This window comes from Chroicocephalus ridibundus, chromosome Z, assembly GCF_963924245.1.
Source record: "Chroicocephalus ridibundus chromosome Z, bChrRid1.1, whole genome shotgun sequence".
In the NCBI taxonomy this organism is placed as follows: domain Eukaryota; kingdom Metazoa; phylum Chordata; class Aves; order Charadriiformes; family Laridae; genus Chroicocephalus; species Chroicocephalus ridibundus.
The window spans coordinates 6974833-6987598 of record NC_086316.1 but is presented as its reverse complement, the minus strand read 5'-3'; the positions used below and the strand labels follow the sequence as shown (position 1 = coordinate 6987598).

Below are 12766 nucleotides of genomic sequence, written 5' to 3'. Positions count from 1 at the left end.
CAGTCGCTTTGCCAACCCTCAAACAATCTGCTATCTTTATCAGCAACTGTTTTTCTTTCCCCTAATAGTGCTTAGCTGATCCTGTCACATACCATCAGCAAGAGAAACATTAGAATAAGACATTGCTTGCCGCAGACACTCTGCCATTTAAGGGGGGAGGATTTTCTTAAACCGTCTGGGCTCAATGATAACCATACAAAAGAACTGTGGATAAACTGTATCAGGTTTACCACTCATGCACATCAGGCTGCAGAACCTTCCACTAGCTTTGCAGCAAAATACAAGCTAAGCAACCAGATGGAAGTAATTTTTTGCAGCGGGTAAACTGTTTTAAAGTCTCAAGTACAACTAGAAAAATAAAGCTACTGCAGTGCTGCTGGTGACCTGAGGATAACATGGAGATATAAAAGGAACCTCAGCAGGCTTCCAAGACGGGCATCCTTTTCATCCAGCTGTGCTCTGTAGCGATACAGGCTTTCAAAAAATCGAGAATATCACTGTTTTTAAGATAAGATACTACTGATAGCCATGTAAAATTAGAAAGTTAGAACTCAGACAACACACAAAACAATTTATGCAAAGGAGATGGCTGAGGGGAGAGAAGAAAGCTCCATGTATTTGGAGACACCAAATGCACAGGGATGCCTCAGCTCCCAGGAATATTGCAGAGGACGGTAGATCAGAGAAACAGCATCAGAGAAATTACTTGCTGAAGCACTGGGCAAAGAACAAATGGGCAAAGGCATTAAAGTACAAATGGGCAAAGGCATTAAAGTACAAGGTGCTACCGTCTTTACTAGGCAGTGAGAGAGAGTGGGAAATCAATACAATGACAGATATGGCATCTGTCAGTGTAACAGAAATAAGGAAATATTTTAAAACACCCAAACTTGACTAACAGTAAACAGAGAAAAGGGAGCTTAAGCCACTGAGATAATGTCGTAATTTATAACTGCAGAAAATTAGTAGTGGAGTGGGAATGGGTTTTGAGGAAAATGTTAATTCTTTTGAATTAAGTCTCGCCTAGGCTTCTAGTCCTGGCTAGGAAAAAGAGATACAGAATGGTGAAAATCTGTATGTGAAAGATCAGTAGGAATCATTTTCAATGATCTTTATAGCCTCAGTGCCTCATTCAGAGCGTAAGGCGGGAGGTGCTTTAACACTTCCTTTAATGTCAAATAACTGAAGAAAACGGAAGTGGAGTGAGAGGCTGGAATGACAGTCCTGGGCTGTGTCCAGGAGGAGCAGAAGCACGCCCCAAGCGAGTAAAGCAGCCAGGTCACGGTAGTTCAGCAAGGGACCCCAGGAAAAGCCTGTGAACTGGTTCAAGGTGGCAAATGACGCTGGCAAGCAAATCAAAGTAACAAGGGAAAGTGCCTTGAAGGAAAGTGAAGTTTAGGATTTTCTTTCTTTTCTCAGTAATTAACCTGAAATGCTTTACCTCACTTAGTTTGTGCTAGCTCTATACATAATTATGGGAAGCAAACCATTACTTTTTTTTTTTTATTTTATTTTCACTTCCCTACCTCCCCCTAACCTTAAAGTTTATGTGGACGATTTCACAGAAATGTCTCCAATAGGAAGAAAACCCCTAAGGAAAGTGTTCAGGAGTGGAGAGAGTTGCTAGAACTGATCATTTTCATTAGACTTGGTACCAAACCTGAAAAGCTACGTTGTTCTGTATGACCAAACTGCACAGATTTCAACTGTGATGAGTACAGAGACACTAAAGAGGCAGGTTACCTGCGTTAATGGAAGCTCCTGTGCTATGAACTAGTCCAGGTAACTGACATGGCTTCTGCAGCATCTTCTTTAAAGGAATGGCAAGGGTGCCCTTGAGCATGCACATGGGGGAATTCAGACCCAGATTATGTCTGAGCTGGGAAATTAGGATTTTGGTCATTTAATTTCATTAATTCCCCTCCCCGCCCCCAATCAGAAAAATACTTTCTTCCATTACGGATGATGATGGTTGACGTGATGAGTGTCGCGTGGGGAACCTGGAGTTCGTGAGCGAGTAGAGTCTCGATCACATGGACTTTCAACAGCTGCAGCACTCATAAAGTGAGTATTCTTGAACCTGAAAAAGCACAGTTTGTGTGTGCAGCCACATAATACTACATATTCCTGCCTCTGGAGCAAAATTAAGGACGTAGCAATCCAGAACACTTTAAAACAAAGAGCTTGTTTTATGTTTGTGTTAATGCAGCTTGTTAATGGCTGCATTTTTAAATACACAGAATATTCAGAATTTTGCTTCTTGAGAGACATGATGATGTGTTTTGGGAGACATGAGAGACAGAGTAAAACAACCCCAGCTCGTGACAGAGAGGAATTTCTCTCTAGGGTTCATCCAAAAGTGCTGTGAACTGCCCATAAGTAGCAAGCAGCATTTATGCATGATGCAAACATCACCTCTCAGCAACCATTATCACAGCAGGTGCTCTGAGGTGTATGTCAGCACACCATCTTTTAAACAGAGGAACAGTTAATAGCAATGGCATTTGGGAAATGATCCCCCAAAATAACTGTAAGTCAGAACAGATGTGTTCAAGTCATCCACATACCATGCACTACAGGAATAGTTTTTAAAGGCATTCAGTAGGCTTTTGCCCAATTTTATAGGCCTTCTAGTGAAAATTATAAAAGATACAGCAAATAGGGCATGTGGAGAAAATTCAAAAGGCATGGAAAGTGAACACTGTCAAATATAATATTAGTAGGCCAGCTACTTTAGCAAAAACCAGAAATGTATGTCTTACTTTAAGCCCATTTTACAATACCATGGAATCTCTATTGGGATCATTCCCTGTAATATGTAATTGGTGATGGAAAAGGCCATACAGATAAGTTTGCTTTCACACGCTTTTTCTGCCAAATGCGTTTTGACTAAATTCTATGGAAGCAGCATGACGATAAAATTGCAGTCGGCGTGTTAAAAGGTTGCAGTACAATACTTCGCGTTTTAAAGAAAACCCCGAGAACTACCAGCAAAGAGAACAACAATGAACAGATGAATTTAAATGACAGGCATGTCTTTCTTACAGAATCGTTACCTAGACTTGAAGCATGTAACCCCATCTCTACTCATGGACTGAATTTGGAATAATCAGCCTATAGCAGAAGTTAGCAACTAGCTTAAGCATTGAAAAAACAAGTGGTTTTAATGCCTCCTGTTTGGTTTTGGTTTTGTTTTTTAATCAATAAATATTATGATACTCATTTGGAGAAATATTGTAAGTATAATGACTTTCAGGAAAGGGTAAATTGCTTATATTCCTCTGAAGTTACTGAACTCATATCATAGACATATGACAAATGAACTAAAAGATAAATATTTGTTCACAACTTTCTTTTGACCATATTAAAAAAAAGTATCTTTGATACTTCGAGGACTTGCAGAGACTGTGCCAGTTGTCAGATTAAATTTGCAGGTTCAGGTAGGTTCAACCATAGGAAGACTTAGAACAGACTGGAGCATTTTAGAATATTAGAATTAACTCTTCAGCCTCTTGTCTTCTCTAGTTAACTAAAAATCCACCATCGCCCACAGGAGGAATTACACGCAACGGGACATTTCTGTGGAGTATCTGCACACCCTTAGTTTCTTGGTATCACTGATGGGGCTAAAACTGGCTGTGATACACCTGCCTCTCTTTTACATGGAGAAAAATTTTCATCTGCTTCTCCACTGTAAAACACAGCAATAAAATTTTCCTTTGCTCTAGAAGTTACTAACTGCTATTTCAAAAAGCTGCTCTAAAAAACTTCCAGCAAATCCCAGGATCTTCGGTTATTCAAAAGGTAAATAGACAAGGCAACTCTCCTTCCTTTCACTATGTGGGTAAACTTGGAGAAAAGATGTAATCATATTGCTAAATTGCTTAGCAACTGTAGGTAAAAAAGCTAATACGTCATAATTTATAAGTGAAAAGATTGCAGCTGGTTAGTAGCCACGTCTAATGCTATTGAGGCTTCCCACTGAGAACTGCACTGCAACTGGCAGCTGACTCAAAACACTGCTATTTTCAGCAGTTCAGAAAATGTAAATGTGTCAGTGACTGGTCAAATAGGCTTCCATAGCGGTGACTTATTGCAATCTTTCACATTAGCGCACTACTGGCTTGTATAAATCACTCCCAGGCTGAAAACAACCCCTGCGCACAGCTTTATAATGAATTCATGTGTTGAATCAGTCTTGCTAACTTCAGAGAAGTGTCGAAAGATAATTTTGAGCAGTCTGAATTAGACAAAGATAATTTATGTGGGCCAAATTTGCTAATGTGCACAAAGTTGAAGTAGAGATGCTTTTCCGGGGAGCTTTGGAAGAACAGAAAGGGGAAAAAAAATCACCTCTCTCAATAGAAGAGGAGAAGCCAGTGAAAGAGATCTGCAACTACCATTTGTGTCCATTAAAAAAGGAAAATTCATGGCTGCTGGGCAACTCGTAGGGTTTGGCTAGTGGATGTGAATGTTGCCCTCAGCAGTGTCTTCTGCAACTGAGGTACCAAAGACATGATCTGTGTGGGCTTTCATAGCTTCATCATCTGCATGTGGCAGAGTTAGGACGGTTGCACTCAGAAACTGAATGTAATGAATATAATCCCAAACCAGCTAACCACCCCAATGCCTGAAACACAAAGAAGATAAACATTTGGGAAAACATGTGTGAAACTTTACCTGCAACCACTGTGACTGGTCATTGTGGCCCGAGGTCCAGGCGTTCACTTTGCCTTGCTTGTCCAGCCGGGCTTTCCTGGGCTCCCAAGCGAACATGTCCATGTTGAGCGTACGGAAAACACTGGAGGCACTAATTTGGTAATCCTGTATATGTCCTGATTTCATCCCCAGGGGTTCAGAGCAACCTGGAACAGCAAAATAAGATCTGTGACACTACCTACTTATCTCTGTAAGTGGCTTAGGTTTTACGTTATGGAAAGGAAAACTAGCAATTCTCAATGAAAAGGCTTTAATCAAGGCTATTGTTGGAAGAACTTGCAAACAAACAAATGAAAAATAGCCTATTCAAGGCACTTTATTTCAACACTACCTAGGAAGATTCAAAAACAAGACAGATAATTCGATGTATTTTTTCTTGGCATAAATTTATGAATGCAAGCAAACAGAAAGGATCACTTTCGTCTCTTTTTGTTTTGCTTTTATTTTCCTGTCCAGCAGCTTGCTGCTGTTTCCCCTATTCAGTTCGATTTGATCATGCTTTTATGCCATGTCACATCAACAATGTGTTTGCCTGCTGAGGAAACATTAATTTTCCTTAGAGCCACTGCTGAAGTAAAATGTTAACAAGCAATGAGCTCCTCTACACTTTTGTATTACTTGACACCTAGCCAAAAACTTAGAAAGCCCCAACGCCCATTGACAGAGTGGAAAACTACAGAAAAACAACTGTGGAGGAGGGAGCATAGTGGGAGATAATTGATTACGAGAAATTGAGAGTTAATGGCTTATTTGTTTAAACCAGGTGGATGCCCCACATCATTGAGTTATTTTGATTGTAGCAAAGGATAGAACTTGGGCTTCTCCTTTCTCTGCTCGGTGTCCACCAAAAAAGAATAAAAATAAAAATTAATAAGTGACTCTATTAGCCTTGCTATTGCACACTGGGAACACAGAAGGTACATTTGGACGCAGAAGAGGGAAGAAGAGAGAAGGATGAGGTGCATGGTTTTAAGATTAAAAATAATAAGGAAAAGAGAGGCAAGTCAAGTGACTGAGAGTGATAGGGCTGCTAAGAGGTCAAGAAAAGTGGATGCATGGCTGGGTGGAGTAATGTGTGATGGTTTATCAAGGAAAAGGTGAAAGTTGGAGATGTGAACACAAAACGAAGCCATTTTCTCATTTCCTTCCTGCCCCAGCTGTCAAAAACCTGCACACATGCAGTTGTCCAAAAGTTTTCATTTCATAAATGAGCCTAATTAGTTCAGTAGCTGACTTGGTGCAGTTAAATTGCAAATAATATTTTAACATACTCTAACTCATCCAGCGAGAGTGTGCTCAGGAGCTAACATACCTCATTTTGCAAGGAGTGCGTCATCACTGTGAATGCACAGAACCTTGACTTTAGGTACTGTCGGGGAGACAGAGGTTTTCCACCTGACACTCGCATCCCATGTCACTGAGCTGGTTGCTATCAGGAAATCATTTGCTGGGTCACCAGCTGTGTTTCTTAAACCACACACGTAAGCTGTGAAGGCTCTCCTCCTGGAACCGTGACTCTACTCAGCTGGTGTCTCTGGATAGAACCACAGCACTGTGTGACTACTTAAAGCACCTTCAAAGTTTTTATTTTGTTTTTCACTTTATTTAAGATAGATATCAAAGCTGGTTGTCTTTTTCTTAGAAGTCCATTTCCTCCACACTATGTTTACGCAGATTTAAACACCTAATTCTTTCTTTGGTGTCTTTGATGTTATTAGCAAAGACCTTTAGGTTGGATTCTACTTTCTGTTTCTCCTGTACCTTTAACACACAGAATTAACTGGAATCATTAGGGATTTAAATCAGGAAGGTAAGACCAGGCCCTTTGTGGGGGGCCTAGCAGCAGGAGCACATGTATATTACCAGAGAAAATAGTAATATGCTCTTCAGTAACAACTGTATTTAAAATTTGAAAAACTGACGTGTTTCATATTCAATTAAAAAATAAATAGAAAACTTTTAAAAAATCCCAACCTTTCGGAACTGATTCTCAGTGCACAAATGGAAATTGCACAGCCTTGTCTGTAGACTGAACTACCTAGTTCAAAGCAACAACAAAACAATCTTCCTGGGAGTAGGAGGGAGCAATTGATAGCACAAATGAGAGAGACTCATCCGTTGCCTTAGAGAAGGACTTTGCTTATTATTAAATTCTGAAGTATCACTCCAGGATCACAAAGGCTGTTAGCAGGAATGTTTCATCCGAGGAATCTGAAGGAGTTTCCTGACACAAAAATATGGGTTGTCAAAACTGTTTTTCAGTGCTTGTCCAATCCATCAAAAATAGTTATATCTTTTCTGAGTATTATTATTGATTTATGAAATAACAGATGTGTCTGCTTCCGTGTCTGTGCATGCGTGCATGCACTAATAGGATTTTACACTCGCCTTCCTTCTCCACTGCCCCAAAGGGAGGACACAGACAGTTGTTAAAGGTAACAGGAGAAAGTGAGAAGAACAATGAGAACGAGAAGAGATGAACACGATGCACACGGGTGGCAGAACAATGTTTTAGTGCTGTGTCACAGAGACCAATGGTAGACCCAGTGGCTTCCCAGCTCCTATGGCACCCTGCTGCAGTGACAGAGGATAATGACTGTTTATTTTGATAGGCAAGCTATAACGTAGAGCGCAAAGGACAGAATCATCAAACTAGTGTCTGTAGATAGTCATCCCGTATAGAAGCGTATTTATAGTAATGCTTATGACTCTCTGGGACATTTCCTCTTCATTGCACTGTATTTTCTTTAAATCTGCTTTGCAAAGTCCCTGCAAAAGGATTTGGTCTCCCTTTCCATTTTTACAACCTGTTGAAGCTAGTGAGAGCTGATGTATGTATACTTACAGCTATGCTCAGTGGAGAATCTTAAGTCAAAAATGTTGGAGATGCTTTGGATTTCACCACCTGTGATAAATGATACCTGATACCTGTGTATGTATACTTAGATAACCTAAGTACAAGTTTGCAGTTACTTCTTATTTAGTCTAGCTCAGTGAAGTCATGAGGAATTTACATAGAATCGCAGAATCACAGAATGGTTCGGGTTAGAAGGGACCTTAAAGATCATCTAGTTCCAACCCCCTGCCCTGGGCAGGGACACCTCCCACTAGACCAGGCTGCTCAAAGCCCCATCCAGCCTGGCCTTGAACACCTCCAGGGATGGGGAAGTTGGGAAAGGGTAGATTAGCATCTGAAAACTGAAAGAAGAGGTTATTCTCTGTTGTCTCCTCTGAGGGCACAATATTTTACTCTTCAGTCTGCATCCTCTACCATGCCCCTCATCTAACTTTACTTTCAAGAAAGCTCAAATCCCCAAAGGAAATATTAAACATCCAATGCTTGGAGGCAAAACCACAATAGGATCTGCATGCAGAGGTCTATCTATGTCTTGTCTTGGGCCAGAATTCAGGCAGTATTGGCAAAACCAGCATAGGTTGATTTTTTGAAGGCAAAGGTCTTTTTTTTTTTTATTAATACTGTGATATTTTGATTTTCTGAAAATCAAGAGATTCAAAAGATTTTCTTCTTATTAATAAACATAGGATTCCTTTCCAGATTAGATGAAATTACTGAATTGGTGCCTGGTCACCAACATACACGAGCATCAGCAAAGTGAGACTTGGACCACGTGTAAGAAGGCAGAGCCCGATGTATGCAGAAGTTTGGGCATGTACGCGAATTGCCTGAGTAAGTGACTGTGCTGTGTGAACAGTTATCTGTTTTTTTAAAAAAACAGCTTTATGCTACTATTAGTAACGACTTAATGAATAAAGGCATTCTAATAAACAATACCTGTGATCTGATTCTCCCCCAAAATCAATACTCTATGAAGGGAAGGGAATTTACAACACAGAGATGTGCAAAACACAAGTCCGGCAGGAACACAAGGCTATGAAGATTAATGCCTGATTTATTGAAGGCTAACTCCACAAGCATTGATCATAGTTTTCAATAGGATCTGATCATGGGGCCTGGTAAGTAAAGCTATTTATTGAACATTTTGCTGAAGTTCGTCCTAAGAAAGGATTAGTTTTTATGATGATCTGGTGCTGCAACACAGTCTCCCTCCCTTCAGTAGTTACTGCCTTCTCTAGCACCAGGACTTGTTAGAAAAAACAGACCTCTGAAAGCATTTTTCTGCCTAAGACAGACCACCTGGAATTAGAGTGAATTAGTCTGTTGTTATGTATAATTATGCTCTACTTTCAGTAAGATTGAAATTGTTCTGCTGAGCCTTGGCTGCCTGCAGTTCTAAGAAATTCTGACCTTGAAACTGTTAGGAGACCACTGAAATGAATTCACTTTAGTAGCTTTCACAGTTCTTTGAGCAAAACAATTCCTGGTCATTCTGGCAAGGACTTACTCTAAATTGTGGTTCCAGAAATGGAAGACATAAAAAAAAATAATCTAATAGACTAAAGCAGCTAGACAGAATTTTCTATTTACTCTCAAACCTATCTATATTGGAAAAAGGCTACAGTGAGATTAATGCATTAACTTTTCATTTCTGAATCTGGTTTTGATGCCACTAGAGGACTGAGAATTATTTAACTCCAGCTGTTTTGATGTATCATTCGTGAACTGGATGACTATTGTTTGTACAGTAAGCAGGCAGCCACATAAAATCATTCTTAAATGAATTCAGTGGAGCGCTCCCACTGGTAAAGGTTGATCTCTTGAAAAAGATAAAAAATTTACATGCTTTGCTGAATTTGTAAAGGAACATGGTTCTTGCAGAGAGTGGCTAGAGGTCAGGCTTTACATTTAAGAACTATAACTCCTGTTACTGCAAACCTTAAGAGGGTTTATATTGGTTCCACTTGTTCATTTACTTTTTGCTACAAGACGCAAACCCTGTTTCTGATGGAAATCCACAAAACAAATCTAAACTGAAATCTTGACTAAAGCAGCCCAGCAAAATATAACTTACTGCACTTTGAGTGATCCTCGGTGGCATTTAAAGCACCCTTGTCCCTCTGAGGATGTCACACAGCACATCGGCCAGGAGAAACCCCCAGCAGCCAGGAGAAACTGCTCAGATCAGCTTTGGTGCTGGCTTCTGCCATGACTCTGCTGTGCAGCACGGCACAAACAGCTTCGGCTCTCGGAAACCCTTCCCAGGGCTTCGTTTAGGCTGCGCTGAGTGTAACTGCATTAGAGACTCTCTGTCTCATGGTCTGCTTAGCATGTAACATAACGGGTCCTGATGGCTGTTGATACTTATTAAAACTGCTATAAAATGACCTTTTCTAGGTCGCACATAATTGGAGGCCAATGTGCACGGAAAGATTTACAAAGCGTTATTAGGTTGCTACCACATTACCCTACTACTATTACTGCCCTACTGCAAACAACTATTGTCACTTACATCATTTAAGTAAGTGTTGCTGCTTATATCATTTACATAAAAACAGATGAGTAACTGTCTGGATAAAGCCCTGCCAAGTGCATCTCACCAGGAATTAATTGCACACCACTTAGACCTTGGGCATGTAAACGTGCTGCTTGATGCTTGACTTCTGAGATTGCAGAAAACCCACCTGACAGTTCACAGCCAAGAAGTTCCATTCTCAGCGTGCAGTGTCTTCTGCACACCTGAGGATACAGCCGTATGTACTGCGACTTAATTGGAGGGGTGAAGGAGTTAGCGTACGGGGTGTTGTTGTCCACATTTCCACGAAACACCTGTGATAGAAGGACATGCTCATAAAAACATGCCAGGAGGATTACTGAATTGATTTCTGTATCTCAAAAATATCTACGTTGTTCTTCTGACTGTCCCTGCACATTTCTCTGCAAGCTTTTCCCAAATAGAGACTGTTTTATCATTTCTAGTGACCAACATACAAGATTTTAAGCAAAACATACTGTCTTTGGCTTGCATTGACATGCATTTGCCACCTGCGCTGAATCAGGACCTCTATCTTGTCACTCCTAGGAGCTGAAGCTACTAATGCAACTAAATTATGTCTTCTTTTCTAATTAGTGTATTAAATAGTCCCAATTCAATTTAGCATGAAATTATTTATGCTGATTGACAGCTATTTTTTTCCCCTCTACTACAAGAACCTGATCCAACTCCCACTGAAGTGCGTTGTAACCCTCCCATTGATTGCAAGGGGAACTAAATTAGACCTATAAGCATTCTTCTATTCACTCCTCACTCTAACCAGATATGCTTGTACTTTGTTTTCTTCCCTCATTATATACCTCTTCACAGAGCATTTTAATTTCCTAATAGAGAAACTATGCCTAATGCTGCAAAGTGCCTTAGTTCTATCTTAACTTACACAGTAAAGGGATTTTTGCTGCTTTGTATGCACAACTCTATAAAAAATAAGTGATAACTATAAACTGTAAACACATACTTCCCACTGGATGATACTGTTTGTGCAATACAGAGATTAGCATTGATGAATGGGTTCTATGTTTTTAAGGGTTAACACTAATCTGCCAATGTAATAAAACTAAATTGAAAACAGAGTAATGAGTAATTACTGGTAAACTAATTAAAATGAAAATCAGTTAAGTGTAATAAACAGGATTATTCTAGCCTTGGGATGTAGTATTTATACAACCATCAATTAAAGTGTAAGAAATTCTTAGCAGACAGGAAGTGCAAATTTATTGATTTTTTTTTTTTTTCGGAGAAAAATAATAACATGGCAACCTATATCATACTGTCAAGCAATTATGCTTATCTACTACAGACACCTCATACCTCTAAACACAACTAAACCATAAGATGCATTCATATACAGATGACTTAATCTTACCATATCTTCATTTGTGCCTTTTACTTTATACATTGTCCACGACTTCCCATCATTACTGTATGCAATTTTGTAAGATTTTACATATTCTGGGCTTCCAATCCTCTTGGCACCTTGAGTTATAACTCCAGTCACTCGCATCTTCTTCTGCAGGTTTATCTGAAATAACAATACAATGTTATCACTAGCCATCGGAGGGACACAATTCTGACTCTAGATTCCTTCGGTTCTTTTTTTTTTTTAATGACAGAAAGGAAAAAACATAGCTAAGCATTTAAAATACTATTGCTATACACTTGCATTAATTCTTTTTCATTAATTTCATGTACATATGCACAAAAATAAATGAAAAAAATTGAACTAAAAGCCTGTACTATGTTTATATCTTCATGTGTATGTGTACAGATGCACACGTATATTTATTATTGATATATAGGATATTACCGGTGTATTACTGGCATATTACAGGCACATAGGATTACTGCTACATATTTCCTTCCTAAAAAGGAAATGCAAAAGTGAGATAATTTATCAAAGGTTGAATCTTTTCTATTAGAAGCCAGTTTGCAACCCCATAGAAAAGAGCCTAAGTTAACTTCAGGTTAAATTTCTTTGTGAAAGTAAAAATACATGGATGTTCTGTAAAGGAAACAAAATAGACCTTTCCTTGATTCTTACTGAAAATTCAAATATTTAAAGATCATATTTGAAATACTAATCGCAAAACAGTCAATAGCAAAATATCAATGTCTATCAATGGCTATGAAAATTCCCTGTCTTCTTGTCTGAGATGACCTCAACACCTTGAAGTATGAAAGAAGATGTACGGAGAGTTCAACAATATTCAGACAATCTTAACGTTGCCTTCTTTATCCATCTATGATATTCGAAAGCCAACTGTATTCTCACAAAATTCAGAATGTCATATTCAAATCAAACAATGCCGGCACCGTCAGCCTCCTCCCTGCAGTGAAGTCAATCATGAAGCAATCTGTGCCAATTACACTCCCACCCTCTCGCTGGTAGGCAGCTGAAGTCTGTAACTTTTTCACCAAATGAAGCTTAGCGGAGAGCTGTCATACTGTGAGAACCGCGTGAAGGTGCAGGCAGATGTGTGATAAAAGGAGACGAATGGAAATATTAGACAGTAAACAACTGGGACAATGTAAATAAAACATTAAACTACATTAGCGCTTCCTTCCTCAAAACGAATCTTGCCTCTGCTCACCAGCTAGCGGAGCTGACCCCCTGCACTCCCTACGGTTTGGGATTA

The 12766-nt window shown here is 39.5% G+C and overlaps 1 protein-coding gene across 2 annotated transcripts in view; it reads right to left on the bottom strand.

The window, feature by feature from the left end:
* Nucleotides 1–12766, bottom strand: part of EDIL3 (EGF like repeats and discoidin domains 3) — a 270438-nt gene that overhangs the window by 47563 nt on the left and 210109 nt on the right. For both annotated transcript variants that reach the window (XM_063319979.1, XM_063319978.1), the window contains 3 exons: nt 11497–11652; nt 10261–10405; nt 4681–4865 (listed from right to left, as the gene is read on the bottom strand). In XM_063319979.1, the coding sequence (XP_063176049.1) occupies nt 4681–4865; nt 10261–10405; nt 11497–11652 (486 nt within the window). The remainder of the gene's footprint in view (nt 1–4680; nt 4866–10260; nt 10406–11496; nt 11653–12766) is intronic.